This window comes from Cataglyphis hispanica, chromosome 4, assembly GCF_021464435.1.
Source record: "Cataglyphis hispanica isolate Lineage 1 chromosome 4, ULB_Chis1_1.0, whole genome shotgun sequence".
Taxonomy (NCBI): domain Eukaryota; kingdom Metazoa; phylum Arthropoda; class Insecta; order Hymenoptera; family Formicidae; genus Cataglyphis; species Cataglyphis hispanica.
This window is the reverse complement of record NC_065957.1, coordinates 3,970,705-3,988,943: the sequence shown is the minus strand read 5'-3', so window position 1 is coordinate 3,988,943 and position 18,239 is coordinate 3,970,705. Positions and strand designations below refer to the sequence as shown.

Below are 18,239 nucleotides of genomic sequence, written 5' to 3'. Positions count from 1 at the left end.
TAATTTTTACAGCCTCGCTTATATATCGAAATGTCAATATCGGCAATATACTTCGCAAAATTCAGTCTTACATTGGCATCGTGACTTAAGAGTTCTCTGAACAAAACGTGAAGCCAATTCCAACTTCGTCGTGACAGTTTCACAACTTCCCGCAGACAGAATTGGTCGATATTGGTAGAATCCGGGAACTGAAGTAGTGCAATAGCAGGAAGCAAGATGAGTATAATTAACAGCCATGCGACAAATTGATCTTTAGACATTGTCTCGATTTCCTTTTAGCAGACTCGTGTGTTTCTTCTTCTTTTTTTTTTTTTCCCCCGAAAAGTTGAAACCGATAGGAATGCAAATTACCGTACAAAAGGTATTATGATACATTTGCAAAAACATAGAACTGTAAATTCGGCCAGACACCAACGAGCTATCCAGTACAAAGAGAGAGGGGGAAGAGAGGAAGAGATAGAGCTAATCTGCTTACATGCCTTCTCATAGCTGTTACACGGGCTTGCTAGAAAGGGTTTACTAGAAAGGGAGTAACAAAAGTGGTAAGTTACCGACGATATACGTCGATGGCCGATAACACATATGAAATGGCGTCCCTTATGCCTGTTTCTCTCCAGAGTACATCTCGCTACATATTCTCCGTGGATAAGAACGGCGTATAGTCGCCGATCGTAGATAGGGACTAGCACGAAACCAAATTGATTTCTCGCATGAAAAAACAGGGGCGTAAAAGTTTTATGACTTACTCGGAAGTAGCGTTCGAGCGAACGACCTAGAAAGCCACGGTTTCTAAAAATACTGCAAGTATGTCGGACGTGTGGATGAAAACGTTGTGTGACGTAGGCTGCAGTAAATTAACGCTCGCGATATAAATTTTACAGCGGTATTCAAGCACGAGAATTCAATCTCCCTTCGCGTATTCGCGCCTTCACAAAATTAAAATAGGATGCGAGTAGTAACGGTCCGTAAACGATTCGGCGGGGGAAAGTATCGCGAGTAGTAAGAGTGCGTCATAAATCAGGCGCGGCAAGTCAGTAGGAAGCGAGAAGAGATATACATCGTGCACAGATCTTTTTGAGATAAAACTAAAACTGAAATAATGCAATATATACGCTTTTATTTTATAAAGCTGGCTCTCTTTCACAAAGAGCCGATCAATATAAAAATTTCTGACTTCTTGAAAGACGCGTACGTTTCATTTATTCGGATTTGCACCGCAAATCAAATTTCCTCGGAGGGAGGGAAAAACCAGATTCTCCAATATATCGCGAGCGAATGTGCCGTATAAGAGATGAAATCGATCGGGGAAAGTTTTTCTCTCGTCGTAAAGAGCGTTCGAATGAAATATCAGCCATTTAAACTGTAACTTGACGGTACTTACAGTGGCCTATATTGTATAATATCTGCCTTCGTGCCTGTTCGGCCCGCGCCTCCTGGTCCATCATGTTGTTCAGCATTTCCAGCTTCCTCTGCAGATCGGCCGCCTCCGTGTTCTCGGGGTCTTTCGAAAAGATAGATATCGATGGGGAAACAGTTAATCGCGAGTCTCGATAATTTGACGTCTTCAGTCGATCTGTCATCCTAAGTTTACTTAGATATCAACGGTTCTCTCGCGAAAAGAAAGATAAATAAATTATTGAATATGTATATATATATATATATATATATATATATACACACACTGCCTACATATCATCTCTACAATTATGTTTCACTAGTATATCTAACGAGCTCGCGACGAAGAGTAGCTATAAAGATTTTATATTTAAATAAAATATTATTTAATCCTTATGTATAATTATACATTTTTCATTAAATGACATAAAATGCTCATAAAACACGTCTGTTTATCATACTCGGATGTACACATTGCTCGAAAATTGCGTAAATCTCGATAAATAGTTCAAAAAGAGCAACTATGCTAAATTATTTTATATAAATAATGTAACTCTCAGTTGTTCCGTCTCCTTCTCTTTCTCTTTCTCTTTCTCTCCTCTCCGTTATAATTACATATTGAACCAATAAACTCCAAGGAGAGTTTGTAAACTTTATCAAGCAACGACAACGCGACTCGCCGCTTCCAGAGTTTCAGGCCGATTTATTACAGGACTATCTCTCGCGAGCTACCCCACATCCCAGTCAACAATTCTACCGCTCTGGCGATATTAGAGAATATTTTCTGGTATAAGAGAGAAAGAGAGAGAGAGAGAGAGAAAGAAAAAGACGACCGTCTCGGCGTTTACTCCACGAACAAACTGAGTGCATCAATTTTCCACGTCATCTTCGCGCTTCTCATTTTGTCTCATTTCTCTCCTTAAAGAGAATCTATCATCTAACTAGCACTTCAATCGGCTACTTAGAATGTGATATACATACGCAGCATCATGATGAAAAAATTATCCTCTTTGTTGGCGTTGTTCCAAGATGGGTCGCACTTATTATTTCATCCGCGTCTTCTGTTTTTTTTTTTTTGGTTTTTTTTTGTAGCATTTAATTCTTGCAATCTTATTTGCAATTATCTATCTCTTAGTGCAAACGGTTTTTTTGCTTACGAAATAATCGGTTGCATTACACGCGATCTTGGTATGCGTATTTTGCATTTTGTGTTTGCACGTTATAAAGTCGTATATATCTATATCTCGAGTGACGCATCTTATATATCGTCATGCAATTTCTGTTGAAACTTGGCAATCATCAGCACAACTTGTCCCTGTGTACCATAAAGAACGCTTTCTGTTTTTCTGGTCGCCTATCTTTCTGGATGCAATTAAAAAAAGGGTCAAGCCCTGAAGGAGATCTCCCGCGTCGTCTCGGGAGAGTACTACTTTCCTTTGAGAGCCGCCACCGGGGCGCTCGTTTCGGTCCTACCTCAACCTCTATCTCCACCCTCCTCCTCCTCCTCGTCGATGGTTCTCGTTACTCGCCCTGCGGTTCTTTCGTCCGTTCTGCCGCGCCGACTCTCTGTCGTCTCTTCTTAAAAAAAAAAAAAGCCGCATCCAGATGTATCCGGAGTACTATAACGCGATAGTTGGAAAAAAAACGGTCTCACACTTTCGACACGCCCTCCCATTGTTTTGTATTCCCAGTTGGACGAGGTAAAATAAATGCAATGTTGTAACTGCAGGCGCCGGTAATGGCACGACAGTAACAGCTGGTCACCCACATATTAACAAACTTTGAGCGACAATGCACGGTGACGCGCATAGCGAAAACAGAGAGAGTTGTCTCCTTATCGTTTTTGTCTTTTTTTTCAGTACTTCTTCTCTTTCCGCTTTGCTCGCTATTTCCTTTGTTACTCTATTGGACATCATTCGCCTTCAAGCGGCTAAATTAGGGATATTGATATCGATATGATATTGCAATTGAATATAATTGGCGACGATTTCACGTATCAATAAGTTCAACAATAATACACAGAAAATCTCAATTATTTTACATTTCCTTTTATCTTTACAAATTTTAACAATGCTATTTATGTTATCCGCTAAGTATTCGAAGCGTGTTATTCCGTTCATTTCAATTGCGAGAGATTTTGTTGAATTTTCACAGTCATTTTTAACTTTGTGCACAATTATAGTAGAGCGATCTTCCGGAATCGAAGGAGGGAGCGTATTTCTTGCGGGATTCTCAAAGGAATGAAATAAATTTCACACAATAGAGCGCCGAAACTGTAGTTCCCACCCTCTTCATGTACCCGCGCCGCTTGAAGAAATTATACCACGTTACCGCTGCTTCTCAAGCAAACTCTATTGATTCTTCTACGTCTTCAGAGAATCGCTTCAGCTGACTTTAAATGGGCATCCGACGTCTCTTCTCGGTGTAAACGATTGAAAAGATTTTCCGCGTTAATATAAAACGTTTCAAGAAACGCTTCAAATCTTTTCAGACATTTTCTCATCATTATTATTTTGTATAAAAATTAGTTTATTAAAACAATAAATTTAATTGAAAACTTTAACAATCATAGCAGTTTTTTTTTTCAAGATTCTCACACGTCAAACAATTAATATTTATCATTATATTATATAATCTTATTTTCAATTTAATATATTAATCCATATAATATCCCTAAAAGAATTTGGATGATTAAAAGAGTCCACTACTTTTCAAATTATTTTTATAAAAGCTGCAAATTTTTTAAAACGACACCAAACTAACTGAATCGTGTATCTGTTTTCAAACAGGTCACCTTATATACTGGCAAGCAATACAGGTAAGGATTTATTGGCAAGTTAAATCCCCGGAAGGTCGTCTTCGTTCTATTCATCACCCCTCTTCGCTCTTATCTCTAATTCTATATATCCGGTTTGCCCCTTCGTGCCCGGCCACACACGTGGCTGAGCAGAAACGTGCAATTAGTACATTTCAAATAACACACAAGGCATGTAAATAGAACATTTGCCAATTACTAGATAGATCGTCGACGAAATATCAATAAGCTAGATTGAAAAGTATCAACGATATATCGAAATAGCACCGACTGCTCGGTCTTATAACGATAATTTCAATTTTTGACACGTGATATTTTTTAATAATAAAAAATTCTTAAGATATATATGTATAATTGTAAACAATAGTCAAATTGATTATTAATATCAATTTATAAATGTATGAGAGAATAATTTTGGAGAGACGCATAGAAAAATTGCCTTTCGAACTTACATATCAATATCAGGCCAATAATTTACCCATTTAACTGAGAAATGTCCTATTTAATTACTCTGCGCTATATATAAAGTTGTGTATCAATCGCTTCCATTTCGAATGCAACATGGACTTTTTCGTAGGCAAGAAAGTCGAATGTATATCGCGCACAAGATATGTGTTCCGCATATCAAACGTTATACTAACAAGTATTTTATGTTGCGCTGTACACATCCGTAATGATATAAAAAAACTTCTCCTCTTCTTTATACGTAATATTTTTCGAGCAATGTGTACACATCTTTTATTCATTTTCTCGTTAAAAATTAAAAAGAGTTTTTTTTTTTTAATTAAATTATTCTTGGTTATAATAATTCTTCCTTTTCATTCAAATTAAAAAAAAAAAAATTTAATAAAAATATTGAATATTTGTAAATTATGATTATCTTAGCACGTACGCAATATGAAAAAGAATCTTGAAGAAAAACTGAACAAACAACTTAACTCAACGTTCTATCAAGGTGTCTCTTTCGAAATACCGTCTTCATTGTGCGAGAGAACGATCGCGAAGGAAAAAAGGATAGTTACATACTCCACAATGCTTGCTCATGCTTGAATAAGATTAAACTATAAGGGCTCTTCCGTCATCGTATCCGAATGAATTCGTACTTAACGATGGACAGTGTACTAACCACTAATATTGATACTGCTCCCCCATCGTGGTTTGTTTGTGATATTCTGGCGTTAAGTTTACTAATAATGCCACGGCACAATTCTCGTGTAACTAATTACAAAATACAGATATAGTTACGTAAAACAGATAGAGGTAGAGAGATGGAAATAGCGGAAAAAGGGGAACAAGTGTCTACGGACAATCGTTAATTACAGTGTCGCAGCCATAGCTTAATGTATCTGCAGGTACCCTCTCTTTCATGTATCGTTACTTGAAAGAACAACACATCGAACAATAAAATTTCTGATCTCTTTTTTTTTTATTTTCTTTAGCTCATTCGAAATCCGCCCCCCTATTGTGCTATCGCCGCGCCACTGCGTGCACGTGCGATGGTGCTCCGGGAGTAAGTGTGTGTGTGTGCTCGCAAAAAAAAAAGATGTACCTGAAGAGAGAAAGTCTCCTTTGTCTTCAGTCGATTCAAGTTAATATCGACCAATTGAAGGAATGCAAAAACGCAGCGCTTAAGAGAATAAGGCGCCGATGTGCTTTTGAAGAATTACTATATTATGTATATTTAATCGATGCAAAACTTTTTTTTTCTGATGAGTTATTTAAAAAAAATTAAGATACACAAATTAAATAATAATTCTCGCATTTGCAGAATAGCTACGGGCCTATTTGTATTTATATATATATATATATATAGTTATATATTATATGATGACATTTTTTTTTTCTAATATATAATAAATATCTGAAACTCTCATCTCCTTTTCAATTATATAATTAAAAAATTACGTAACTTTCTTCAGGTTCTTCATGTTATAAACGAGTCACGTACTCGTATGCTGTAATAATGTAGTTCATCGTCACAATATTCATCAGTGCATATAATAAAGCTAATTAAAATGATATTAAACTGATGCAAAGCAAGAAAACAGAAGCTGGAAAATAACTGATTATATAATAAAAAAAGAATGATATTTCAATAAACAAATATTTGAGGACGTAATAATTCGAATAAATCGTTTCTGGAATTAAATCGGATATGCATGTTTGTTAAAGAAACGATAGTGGTTAAAATTGAGTAAAAATTATTCTCTATAATCGTCGAAGAAACGCTTTTTGCATTTTCATTTGTTTCTCTTGTTAATGCTAGTAAATTTTTCACTACGTGCGTCACTCAAAAAAACACGGTGCTCGTTTCAAAGGCACATAACGTTCAGGTGATTGCCACACCAATATCGTCAGATAATATCTCATTGGAAACTATAAAGCATCGCATGGGAAATATTTTATCTCATTTGCAACAATATTGCTGCGTAATAATACCGTGTATTTTTGTTTCCCGATAAAATAGAATGACAATAGCGCGCCGGACGAGGGCAATAAAAGAGAATACGTGAAAGCAGAAACATCGAACATCCTATCTCTTTTCGCTAAAATCACACATGACAGATTCACACGCAGTGATCTGGTGATGAAGGTGGGGGATCATTCGAGGCGGTGATGCTGTGCTTGTTTTACAGTGTCGTGTTACTCGATCGAGACGACGTTCGAGACGAGTGATATATATCGAGCGATAAACCGGCGTATCACACGACGCGGAAAAGTAATCGACGAACGGTGGAGAAAATTACAAGGAGGTTGCCGTCGACCGATGATGCAGCACGTCGTCGACGACTTCCGCGGTGAAAAGTTTCAATAGGATTTCTAGTAACACGGCCACGCGCGTCGCCGCGATGCGATGTCGTAATTAAAGTCAGCTAATCAGGTATGAAATCGTATCAAAGTCCGCCGTGAACGTCTGGAATAACTTCTGTCTGGTCGCGTGATTACCACCCACTCAAGTGTATATATTCCCGTTTTCCCTCTCTCGACACGCACGTAGTACATACATAAAGCTCAAAAGCAACTGCACACACTTAAGTTAATGAAACGAGCCGAGGGGAGCGTTGTGTGTGGCTGTAATGGAAGACAAAAGATACCCCGCGACGAGGCGCGATATACGGATAGAACTAAATGCCCCTCGTAAAATCATCTTTCGGCGCGACGACAAGTCCTATTTTGCGCGCCGAGAAGAACCGAGTTTCCGTAATTATTACAAACGCTCCTCGTTATCCGGCAAAAACGGCCAATTCGCGCGCATTAAAAGCGACGCGTGAAGAAAGGTAAGCCTGAGGAGAGATTCGGGACTCGGGGAGAGAAAGGTTTCTGGTGCAGTGATTAACGAGCAAGAAGGAATTTATTAACGCTAATTGCGTACAAATAAATTAAATATTCCTTATCGCGGATCGTGGATACGCATATTGACACATATATAATGTTCATAATATTTCAAATAATTATTCAACTCTTACTCTCATTTGTTTCCGAGAATAACAGATCAAAATAATACAATTGACAGTGATATAAAAATTTGAATTTTTATATTTGCAACGTGCATTCTTGTGACTTTAAATAAAAATTATTGAATTACTTCTTTAGAAAGATATTATAAATTTTCGTAATAAAGAATTCTGTGAAAGAGCATTTATCTCAATAATTTCATATCATTGTTTTTTGTGCTAATTGTAATAAACTTTTAGTAGAGAAATCGTTAAATTTTAATAGCACAGCGAAATGTGCAAGACGCAAATCCACAATCGACGAGAATATCACAATTCACATGGCACTCGGATGCAGATCGGTCGGTGGAGTCGAGACGATAAAACAAAAATAGAGATCTCGCGATCAACGACGATCCCACGATCAGGATCTTTTAACGAGGGTACCTGAGCCACACATGGGCCGGGCTGCTCGTAACTGCATTGCTGTTTTGCTCGTTAGCAGGGCTTTCCATCCAGTTCGTTGTACGCGCTTTCCTGATTGGTTAGACACTGATCAGACGGAAGGTTGTGGATGTGTGCATGATACGAGTGGCGATCATGTCCATCGTTTTTCGCTCTTCAGCGCGTGTCCATTTCCGCGATTGCGATTTCCAAAAGTAATACACAAACTCTTTCGTTTCATAATCATTATAGTCTTTGTCGTTTGAAAAGTGAAATAATACAACATACAATTGCATGTGTATATCTTTGAAATGTGTCTTTTCTTCGATCAAAAAGTCAAATATTCTCGATCTTATTATGTTAAATATACTGTTAAATAATCTTGTAAATATGCACTTATTGTGTAAAGTATCACGTTTTTCTAAAACTTCCTTTTATTTGTAGCTTCTTCATCTTCAATCTTTTAACGAATATCTTTTTCACATTAAAATAAAATATACAACATTTGATATTATTATAAATAATTCTTAAATTAAACTTCTAAAGTATACTTAAAATTAAGAAGAAAATAAAGAATATAATTTTTTTTCGTTCTAAATAAAACATCAGCTACAAATTGACCAAAGAATCTGTAGATGAAAGAAAGTGCCGAAAGCTCACCGTATGTATTTGAGAAAAATGTTATAAAGTAGTCAGAGAGAAGGAAAAAGAAGTCACATCGAGAAAAGACACAAAAGATTTTGACAGCAAGACCAATATTTTCCTTTCGTACCTTTCTTTTATAGAATTATAACAATAGATATGGCAATTTTCTCCTAGTCGGTAAGAAAGCTCGTGTAAATATGTTTTAAAATTACAAAAGTTTATCCGACGATACTTGCTACTTTCGCCCATTTCACAGAACGAAGTATGCAAAAGAAAAAGTAAAGAGAAATTATACTGCCGACGCGAAAAGTCACACATACTTATGTAAAAATGCGGCATTAATTTCACATCGTTACAGCAACCATCTGCAATTTCCGAAGAAATCATATTATCAACTTTCGACATTTTAAGTTTGCGAAATTGTAGTTTACGAGTTTGCGGGAATTATATCATCGACTAATATATAATATATACTTCGACAAGCAGCAACCAATACTTCTCGAATAAACTTTAATTATCTTCTTCCGCGTCTCTTTCCGCAAAAGTCTTCTCGATTCTTACCCACGCACACTCCTTCTTTCACATCGCGTTGCTCCATTTTACATGATAAGGTAGAAGAACGTCTCTTTCTCTCTCTCAAACAAAGTCAATAACAAATGGTATTACCGGCGGGCGGGAAATGTACATTGTGTGCGCGGTTGGATCGAAAAACCGGAAGCAGCGGTGGCGGGAAAACGCGGGTGAAAAAAGAAATAGCATGAGAAAAAGAGAGAGCTTAGCGGATCCACAGCACGCGGCTAAACTACACGATAACGTTAGCCATATATATATATATATATATATATATATATATATAGCCATATATATATATATATACTGCGAGAGTTTATTATAAGCGGCCTCGTTTTCCTTCATTTCGCAACACGGTCAAGCAATGCATCGCGTGGTGAAAAATAATTTGCGCCTTTAATGGAACGCAGAACATTCGTACGTCGCCGGGCCGAGCGTCTGGCTCGGTGTTAAAAAAAGAAAAACATACTCGCGCACCCTCGATGCGACTGCTAATCGCGACAGTATTAAGCGACGAAATCTTTTTTCTAAGCGCTGCAAATAAATCTCTGCAAATTTGCATGTGAATTAAGACGCGCGTCTATATCGGCCGAAATTTATTCACGAACCAAATTAAAAACGTCAAAACGTTGCTTTCGTGTATTCGTAAATCTATTTCGGATTCGAGCGAATCATTACGTACGATTATCCCCTTTTCGTCGCGAAAAGTCGATAGCGTATCGACCGCGCGGGAGTGTCGACGACCGGGCACTAGGTGAAAGCACGTCAATCCTGGTTAAAGGGCCGGATTACGTGGACCCTCGCGGACTTTGGCGGACCCTAGTAAAATGTTCCACATGTATTATATATGTATGTATACGAAACGTACGGGAAAAGTTGTACTTGTTGCTGCCTAGGAGTTTGTCGAAAAGTCGACGAATCGCGCAACACCACGTCGATATCTGGAGATTGCCAAGGGACCTCGGCTGACTTAATAATCGCCGAAGCGAGCAACAAATCGTGGAAAGTCCGCAAAAAGTCAACAAGCGCAAACGTAAACAACTCCACGCGTACTTATGATATTAAAACTTTAGATATACTCGTTGCGAATATTTTTCGTCCTCCTTTTTTTTTTCTCGCGCGTGTGTCCCACGAGAGATCTTAAGCCCGTTAAATATCACATTGAGATATACGATTGCAAACGGTTTGAAATTCCGCTCGCTGCAAACGGCGGAAAGGAACACTCGTAACTTTGCGCAAGAGCATAAGTACGAAGTCCCTTTTATTTGCTCGAAAAATCCCTCTTCTCGAAAGTATCGTATACCGTTTCCTTGTTACCTTTTATTGCGCAAAATTTCAGACATCAAAATAATTAAAGAGGGCACGTAATTGCGTAAGGCACGGCCGGCAAAGTTGAAAATGCGCGGGCGCCGAGCCAACCGCGGATTCGACAAATTCACAGACGTACTCAATTAAAAGTTCGTCCCTCTTGTCGCTTTCGCTCGACGAGAAAAAGCTGTGAACAGATCTCGCCGATGATGGCTTCGCGTCATTCTTTTTTTCGCTTGCATAAACTCGATATTGCGATCTCGTCGAGGTGATAGGAAGAAAATCACCTGACGATTCTCGTATTTTATTATCACCTCCATTAATCTCGCACCCTCATCACGAGAAATCAAATTGAACGTATGATATAAAGTGAATTATTATCGCAAAGAGATAAGCGAACAGTTAATTTTGCAATAAAAAGTTAACGAAATCTCTGTTACAATTAGCAATTAACGATTCATAAACGTGTCAAAGCGTTTACTCTGTATTTATCAAAACATATTAAAATTTTGTGTAATTTATATATTCATTTATATATATTATATTATATTCATTTATATTTATTATATATATTTATATATATTATATTATATTCATTTATATATATATATATATATTTATTTATTTATTTATTTAAAGTAAAAATATATATTACGGCTTTTCTCTCATTGCTCTAATCACTCGATGCTACAAGATTCGTATTATTGCACGTTCTTAATTTAAAATAATAAGAAAATTACATCGAAAATCGGCAAGAAACTTAACGCGCGAGATACATTAGAAAATTCAGACATTAGAGAAATTATTATCCTAAATGTTGGAATTAAACAATAAGTTATTTTGCTGATTAACGCGCGCAAACATAATATTTTATTTATATAATTAATTATATTTTTGCAAATAAGTTATATAAATGTCATAAAGGAGCAGTAAAGAAAGAACGAAAAAAAAAAAACAAGGAGGTATTCGATAATGGCGGATCAACTGTGCGGTAATTTATAAATTATATAATATATTTATTATTTATAAAATTATTATTATTATTATTAAAAACTATTCGTTTTTCTGCAATAATAATCTATATTATGTTATTGTGTAATATAATGCGTGTATGAGATTGTGTAATATATGCACGTTATGTTCTCAATGTTAATTTCAATTATTTAAAATATAATATAATTAAAACAATAGCTAATATTTATATAATAATTATATATATGTAATTATTTAGAATATTTATATAAATTTTTGTGTATTATATATGTATGTAATATATATTACAAAATAAAATAGAAAGTTTACATTTAAAAGGAATATTTTTTGCTCGTAAATTTTGCATGTAAATTTTTATTAATTCTTTTATTTGCGATTAGAATAACGAATTAGCAATAAATTAATAAATTAAGTATGTCATACATCCAATTTAATTTCTCATAATAAATGTGCTAAGTTAATGGAGGTTTTATTACCGATTACGAGCGAATCACGGTGAATTTCGCGCTCAGTATTAGAAATTTCGCTTCGGTTGCTGCTTTGGATGCATTCGGTTTCTTCGATAACGACACTTATCTCTTAGCGTCAACATTTTTTTGGAACAACCTCCTCTTACTTTAGCAAAACATTCACGTTCATAATTTTAGATTATGTTATTCGGAATTTGCCGATCTTGAAATTGGAAAATCGATACTTTGTTGCTGCTGACTCAAACTAAGCTAAATCGAGCTTTCTTTTTCTATTCCGCAAACATACTTTTGGCAATCGCATCGCGTTTAATAAATACCACGCGATAAAGAGCGAACTGTCGCTTTGCGACAGAATTTTTATTTAATCATGGCGCGATCAAAACGCAGTCATGCTGGCGTTCAAGGGACGATTAGGAGCAAATGAGCGAATAGCAGATCGGAGATGCAATCGCGCGATTCGATCGCGATATCAAAATTGACAAGTTACGATCTCAAAATACGCATGATTATTTTCGCCAGGAAACCAGAAGCCGTTGCAGCCCGGATCTTCTATTCGTTTAACACAGTGACATCGATAAACTGTATACGCCAAACGTATTCCCATATCTCGTATGTATACATACATATGTATATATACGATTACATACGTCAGACATGCGATTTCATCATCTACTGTAATCTAACGGAATCGTGTCGTCACTTACCATACGGCAGCTCTAGTCGGCAGTCGATTAGAAGCGAATGGCCCGTCGGTTTCTTCGTGCCGACGATTTCATTGCCTCTCTGCTCCAGCTCCAGACCTAAATTAACCCACTGTCCTGTAGTCTCCTGAAATCGGAAACGTCAATTTTTTAAAATAAAGTTATATTTTTTTAGGGAGATATATGTATATGTATTCGCTAGATATACTCGGTGGTTACCGCGGTTGTAACTCTTCGTTACGCTCGTTGACTATTAAAATCGTTACGACGACACTCACGTATCTACTCGCAGAAACTGCCATGGTATATCCTTAACGTTCGTGCATAAAATAATGAATTAATTAATACCGACCATTATTCACTCTACCTTCAACAGTACGTTGCCGGCAGCGCGGGAAATAATTCACTCGAGACAATCTCCCTCTCGTATTCCGGTCCCATCCACGCGCAACCCCCGAGAGCAGGTGCAATTATTAGATATGAGCCGTCGTGTAATTTATGTAACCGGAATAACTTTGTTCGAAGTCATATTCTTTGCGCGGAATTAATCTGTACGCGGATACGATATTACGCCATTGCGAATATAATGTACTTTATGGACGTGCATATGCAGTTTATATGCACCGCGTCAGCATCTGGCGCGTCATCGTTAGACGAAGGGAAAGCGTTGGGCGAAGAGTATTCAATTTTTCCATTTTTCCATTTTTCAGCTTTTCAAAGCGAAAAATCGTACGTAAATTGAACGTGTATGCGGTAAATCTAGAAAAATTTTGACAAAACGCGGAGACCAATAGACGACGAGCGGAACTGGAAAATCGCGGCTGCAAAGTTCGATGTGTACCACGTTATATCGCGTAGCACGTAAAATAAAAATGTGAAGGTAAAATATAACTTCGGGCTTCGATGGTTTAGCGGCTTAAAAGCTTTATAATCTTCGAGCTCAAACAAATCACGCCCGAGCGGAGCGTATCAATTTGAGATTTCGCACATGATTCTTCCCCTTAAAAATACAAATTTTTCTCGCAAACGCAGGGAGCTAATTTAAATATGATTTCCACGATCGGTAAAGTTAAAAAAATAATTAGCTTGCAAAATATGCATAAGTTTCGCGATTGCAATTGTAAAATATCTTTAGTCAACAAAATATCTTTAGTTAACAAGTTGTCGAAAAAAATATATATAATCTAAATTCGGAGAAGAAAAATGAGCGACTAGCTTGTCTTTAGAAGATAATTTAAAGGCGAGAAACTTTAACTTTGCAAACACGTCCACGTGTCGCGCTTCGACGTCGACAAAGGCGAGGAAAACACCGAGATTGTGGTACGTCTGCCGGCAAAAAGATATTCCTCGAAAACAAGATACAAATCCCGTGGCGGCGCTCTGTCTCGAATGGATTTGTTTGTCTGGAAAAATTTGCTCAAGAATTGTAACGAAAAAGAAATTATGGCCAAATGCTTCGATGCGTGAAGAAGACAACAATACGATTGCCAAATTATGTCAGCCCAATTGCCATATATCGTGTATTATCCATCAATTTCTTTGATAAGTTTATTTTCTCTCAAAAGAGAGAATCACACTCATATTATCTAATACAGCATCAATTTTGTATTGAATGTCGGAGGAGCAATGTCGTCGGGACAGCAATAGAAATGATTAACGAGTTATCGTTGCGTAACAAGTTGTTATTGTATGATCATTCTATCTTCTCTTGTGGCACGGAAAATAATGGCAATACGATGTTTATACAATCGATACATAAATGAGGGTAACGGATGGAAATTGCATAAGATTATTCCGACATGTGATTTCAACAAACGTGACGCTAAGATATAATCAGTTATTATTAGAGCTAAGTTGCATTTTGCTACTGGAAATCGATAAACCATTTAAAGATCAAAACGAGCTATCCATTGTTCGATGTACAACAACATCTAAATTTCGCCTCTATTCGTCACATATAAAAAGAAAATATGAGATCAGGGTACAAATTTATATTTACCTGACACGAATCTCTCCTTTTCGAGAAATCGTTCCCGTTTCACGTAAATGTCACGAGTACATTGTAAACTTTTGGCGTCTATTTCTTCATGCTAATTCAGAATTTTAATGGGAGAAGAAAAAGACAATATTGCAGAAAAAGATCAATTTTTTATTATTATGAAAAAAGTTATAATTTCCTTCGTTAGTGTAAAAGAGCATTGCAACTTCATAATAACGCTGCTAAAATAAGAAGAAGTACTGTGCGGTCGTTCGTTCCAGTTAATTCCGCCCTATTACGGTGTTACTGGGGGAGAGTCGAATTAGGTTAGCAGTGACGGGAACTGGTGTGACTCACCAGTCGCCCCTACCTTTCCGATTTCAATTTGTTTCCTCGCAACCTGGCCCAATTAGTGTGCCTATCGTGTGAGAAGGGATAAGAAAGCGAGCGAGAGAGATATACGTTCGCCTTTCTATAGCAAGGAACTACATGCGCCATCGCCATCGATTGATCTCGATCACTTACGAGAATCCAATATGCACTTTCATAGAGCACCGATATGATTTTCCAATGATGTTAGTTCGGAGAAAACGAGTTTTCACGCAATTCACAACGGCTGTCGTCCCTGCCGATAAAAGCCGGCGGAGAAAAAGCCGCCCTTTTTGCTCTCGTCCCAATAGAATGAACAAAATATTTGTTTTTTATTTTTTCTCTCACACGAAGGAAAATATGTCAAAGTAACGAGAGATGATTGTAAAACCGCGTATGCGGTTGTCGCTCTTCGCTTCATATCCCAACCCATCATATTTCGTCGCCGCTAGAGTTATTATTTCGCTGAAATTGCCGCGCGGCACCATTTATTTTCTCTACGTGATAAATAGTTGGAGGGACGCATCGTTAGGCCACGTTTCTGCGCGAATACACGCGACACTGATGTACCAATGTGTGCGCCACACGATCGCTAATAGTGGTTCTCCGTGTCTTTTTTTTCCGCTCATCTTTTTTACCTGCTCCTGCTCCTGCTCGTCCGCGCAAAAAAAAAAAATCTTGTTTTTTAATCTGGCGACAATAAAAGGAGAATCGACGACAATGTCGTAAAGAACGATGATCGTAGTGATTGCGGGATGCGAAGGCGGGACTGACGAGCATTCGAGAATGGAACATGACGCCCGTGTAATTAAGCGTCCGATGGCACAATCACTTTACCAGTCGACAGAAATATTCACGAGTTTTGCGCGTACAGTGTCACATCTGTGAAAGGCAGCGCGGGATTCAACGGCTTGGCCGGAGATGACAGATGCTGAAGTGGATTAATGGCGACATTGGAGAATTGCGCGCGAGAATAATAAGTCTTTTTATCGTAGGAAAGAATCTTTTCACTTCCTCGTTTATAATCCTCGCTTATAATCTAAAAACTGCGCGATTACGCTCGTCGCAGAAAATTTAATTTCGTTTATAATTTACAAAACAATTTTGTTGAAGAAAATAGCTACGAATATTAATAGATAAATTAGAAAGGGATAAGAATTGTTAGATTGTGTCATCTGCAATCAGCTGGAATGCAAAATACATAATTGCGAATATGATAGGCTGTCCGAAAACAGGATATATCGTTCATACGAACATATTAGAAGCCGTCTTTTGCGCATCTACATTTACTTAAAGATGCATTTATTATGCACGATCGATGAATCTATCTTAATAATTACTATGATAGCTATAGATATTCATAAATAAGTATTATTTCGTTTGCATTGATACGAAATTAAGTTGTTGAGAGATGATTGTTAAAGATTAAACAAATTAAAAAATCTTATTATTGTATAATATTAATTTCGCTAAGTAACATTAAAATTAAAAAAAGATATATAAAGGTAATAATCATCGAGTATCATCTCACGCGTAATAAAAATTTCCGAATTGTTCGTTTATGATAATAAATTTACTTTGTATCGTTGATGTTAAGTGATTCTGCGCAACAGGATGAATAAATGCGAGTAATTTATTTCTGTCCCTTTACAACGTTACAATATTTACATGACCAGGCGTGATTCGACAATTATATCAACGACCAATATTATTCGATAATATCGGCCCACACGTTTCCCACGCAACGACGATGACATGTGCTTCGATTATTTTTTTTCGCGCACGAGAAAATAAAAGTGTTTCGATAAAAGTTCAGCTCGACTCAATGTCTTGATTTCCCATCTTCGACAAATTTAGAATGAAATGGCCGACGATTGCCGTTTGTCAATTCCTCGAGTCAACAAAGCGGTCGACTGTACCCACAGGCCTCGCGAACTACCATTCTCTCTTCAGCCTCGAAAGCAAACAGGTAACTCGTCCCCATTCATTCGAACGACGATTCCACCGAAATGTCCTAACTCGTGTGAGATATCCCCTGATATTCTCTTCTTGACACGCGTGCCGGGAATGCTCGACCACGTGTCTAAAGATCGCGATGTGACAGGATCGAGGAGACGATTCCGGCAGAAAAGAAGAGTGGAAAGAGAGGAAAAGTCTAGACGACTCGTGCAATCGATCGATAACCCCTTCCCGTTTCCACAACGTTTCTTCTCTTCTTCTCTACCCGCCAAGCCGTATCTCAAAGTATGATCGTCCATCAGTCTGAAATTTTCCATGGATCATCAAGATGATCCCAGGATCTGTTTTCCATCAGCTGGTTTTCGAGCTATCGTAGCTCCCGCTGTTACTTTTCTCACACATTACGGCGGATAGACGCGCACGTCACTTGTCTGCCTCCTCTTTCCCGCCGTTTACTAAGTAAATTGACGGTGGTCTTGTTCTTGTTTTCCCGGATTATAGCGGAAAATGTCAGGGAGCCACTTAAACGGGCCGTCGATTGATTTTTCCGGCGACCGCTAAAGCCGAGGTAGAAAAGAATCTAGGTTGTTGTTGTGGCCGTTGCGAGTGTATGTTTGAGAGAGAAAGAGAGAGAAATTCGAGTCGTTAATGAAAATGCAATCACGGAAAATAAATCGCCAGTGACGAAATCGCCCAGTTTGAATGAGGGAATCCATCTCTCTTCAGACAGAGCCGAATAAAACCAAAAAAGTCGCGCGAGATGCGCGCGACGAGCTATTAATCAACGTCTCGCGGATTAAAGCGAAGGCGCGGAGACGAGACGAGGACTCGTGAGTGCTAAATCAGCTACCGAGTAACACGTCGACGTGAAATCTTCCGCGTGCGACCTACCTACTCGCCGAAATTTCACTGCTAATACCGGAATCACTCCAACGTGCAACGATGACGACGACGATGAGACACGAAGGGATCGAGAGCGCACGTTGACAGAAGCGCTGTCAAACTTGTGTCAGTAACACGCACACTTGACATTGTCAACGCGGGACAATAAGACATCATTAGATTATGATATGTGTTTCGATTAATAGCGCCAGGCTGAAATTATTTCATTCGATCGGACAGCTGCCATTTATAAATTCTTATCAAATCATATATAAA

General features: G+C 37.7%; 1 protein-coding gene across 2 annotated transcripts in view; it reads right to left on the bottom strand.

Moving 5' to 3' along the window:
- LOC126849305 (protein unc-13 homolog B) overlaps positions 1-18,239 on the bottom strand; it is a 155,635-nt gene that overhangs the window by 118,303 nt on the left and 19,093 nt on the right. The window contains exons 5-7 of one of the 2 annotated variants that reach the window (XM_050591002.1): positions 12,779-12,902; positions 8,092-8,181; positions 1,382-1,501 (exon numbers count right to left, since the gene is read on the bottom strand). In XM_050591002.1, the coding sequence (XP_050446959.1) occupies positions 1,382-1,501; positions 8,092-8,181; positions 12,779-12,902 (334 nt within the window). The remainder of the gene's footprint in view (positions 1-1,381; positions 1,502-8,091; positions 8,182-12,778; positions 12,903-18,239) is intronic. The other variant, XM_050591003.1, reaches the window with a different exon arrangement.